General features: G+C 49.4%; 1 protein-coding gene across 1 annotated transcript; it reads right to left on the reverse strand.

Annotated features, from left to right (window-relative positions):
• Positions 1-196: 196 nt before the first annotated feature.
• ENH_00034570 (hypothetical protein) lies at positions 197-1,202 on the reverse strand (the record flags this gene model as incomplete). Its single annotated transcript, XM_013580338.1, has 3 exons — positions 197-303; positions 785-991; positions 1,186-1,202. Coding segments are annotated over 3 exons (331 nt in total), but the record flags the coding sequence as incomplete, so codon positions are not given.
• Between the last annotated feature and the right edge of the window lie 1,457 nt (positions 1,203-2,659).

The raw sequence follows: 2,659 nt of genomic DNA on the forward strand, positions 1-2,659 counted from the left end.
GACTTATGAAATTTTAATCTCTCAAAGACGAATCTTTAGCTCCAAGCCGTCAGACCTACGATTTTCACATTTCTCATCTTCTCAGCACCACTGACGAACATGACTGCCCGGCACTTCCGTCTTGTGTAAAACAACTGCAACATGCCACAGGACACAAGCCCTCATCGATGACCAAACTTTTGGACCTTCTCAGCACCATTGTGAAACAGCATTGCAGCGGCGAAACATTCACGTTTTGCCTTCACACTCTGCCATTCGCCATAACCGCGCGTGACGGAACCTGGCGCAGCTTTGGGCACAAGCCTGCCAAAAGAAGTCGCAGCGCAGCGTCTATTTTGGGCCGGACGAACCCGCCTATGCCGACCTTGCTGACAGCAGCTAGGCTACGGAAATGCTTTGAGCAGACCCGTGCGTTGCGGCACATGGGGAGCACGCACAGGCTGATAGCGCCGGTACGTTTTTCAGAACCGTCAAGTGAGGAACGCTGCGCATGGATTCACAAAATGTGATAAAGCGTAGCAGCGTACGCTGCACGTTCTTTAGTAAAGCTAAAACGCATACCCAAAAGCTTGGTGTGTAACGATGTTATGTCTCAAGAGTCCGCCAAGAGAACTGTGGCTTGTCCGGGTTGCAACAGAACTACTTTGCACACGGTGCCTAATTGACGTATCTGAAACCGCTGTTGCTGCAAACTGCAGGATATTTCTAAATATCCATTCGTCGTGTGTTGGAACTGCTTAGCAGAATTCTACGACGACAAGGCTAAAAGAAAGCATTAACATACTGCGATATAGTACAGGCGAGCGAGACATCAGCAGACGCTGCGATGAGCACAAAGTTGTCGCAGCGCTTGTCGCTAAGCTGAGCCTCCAAATTCCTTTCGGAGAGGCAATAGCTACGCAGCCGATGATTGGTGGAGAAATCATTTTCCATGAGCTCCACGCCGTTTGCCATGGGTAGCAGGCACTGTAAGGGCAATACGGCATCACGGCTGCAAGCGCCCTCCACAAATACGAGAGTCAGCTATCGCCACCAAATAAACATCTTCGCATATGGCGACAAGACAGAGCTGCCAGGTGAAGAGAAATGAAATTGTATTTTTAACTCCAAAGTTATCACAAAAGAATCAAACAACGAGTCTGCCACAATATCCATTCTTGACCTACTATCTGCCCGCACACGCACCTTGTCCAGGAACTCATGCTTGCAGCGTCTAAAATCCTTCCGCTCTATGTTGGATTCCCCTGCAGAATCCGATTTCCAAGTCGTTAAAGATGAATATTGAGCTCCTTGAAGTAAGCACTAGAATTTTCACTTTGCTCATTTTCTAAGCGCAGCTGGCTCACATAACGACCTTAACGCCTTGTGTAAAACAACTGCGACATGCGGCACTCCACAAGTGCGCATTGATGACCCACCTTTTGGACCTTCTCAGAACTATTTTGAACGAGCACTGCAGCAGCAAAACACTTGCGTACGTCAAACCGGGATACACGCGAGCGACAGAGCCTGGTGTGGAGGCATGCCAAAAGAAGCTGCAGCGCAGCGTTTATTTCTGGCCGGATGAAACCCCCTATGCCGACCTTCTAGACAGCAGCTAACGTAGGGAAGTGCTTACAAGGAATCCTTCTAACGCGCACCACGGGATTTGCTCTAGTGATAGGCACCCCAACAGCAGTGCAGCTTGGCATCAGGCTCAGCTTGTAACTACGGGTAACTGTGCTAGCCAGGGTCAACAGAATCGCACAAGTGTGCGACACTAAAACTCACGATGCGATTTCGATGCTGTGAAACACAATGGTACAGCGGGGGATAGTCAAAAGCACTGCGGTACATGCCAAAAACGCACATGCTGATCGCAAGCGTACCTCGTTTAGAACCTTCAGGTAAGAAACGCTGCACATGGATTCACAGTTTTTTAGAACGCAACTATACAAGTTGCGGAATATCTAGTGAAGCTAATGTGTATACTCAAAAGCCTGCCATGTACCGGAGTCCGCCAAAAGGACTGCAGCAAGAGGCACACACGGCCTCCTTGTTAAAAAAGGTGGAATTGCAGTTTTGGCTCTAACCTCGACACACAAGAATACAAAAGAAAGACTGCCACAGCATCTATTCTTAGCCTTCTGCCTGCCCGCATTTGCACCTTGTCCAGGGCGTCGCGACCCTTGCTTTCCTAACTCATTTATTTAACCTAGCTTCTTCTGTTCATGAGCCTGTCCTCTAAATACGCCGACGTCATATTATATTTAATTGTATTGGGACTAATGGCCTTCTTCTGCCGTAAGCCCGGGTCGCCTGCAGGCTCCAAATCCTGAGCCCTGAAGGACGAATCTGTGGCTCCAGGACGTCAGACCTAGAATTTTGACTTTGTCACGTTTCTGAGCGCACCTTACTCACATGCCAGCCTTAACGCCTTGTGGCACACAACGGCAACATGCCGCAAGGCACAAGTCCGCACCGATGACCCACCTTTTAGACCTTCTCAACACTGTTGTGAAACAGCACTGCAGCAACGAAACATTCACATTTTGCCTTCACATTCTGCCACGCGGTATAACTGCGCTCGGCAGGGCCTGGTGCAGCTTTGTGCATAAGCCTGTTACGCAAACGCGTAGAAGAGACTCTTGCAATTCGCACCGCGGGATTCGCTCCGGTA

This window comes from Eimeria necatrix, genomic scaffold, assembly GCF_000499385.1.
Source record: "Eimeria necatrix Houghton genomic scaffold, Enh_scaff2521, whole genome shotgun sequence".
Lineage (NCBI taxonomy): Eukaryota > Apicomplexa > Conoidasida > Eucoccidiorida > Eimeriidae > Eimeria > Eimeria necatrix.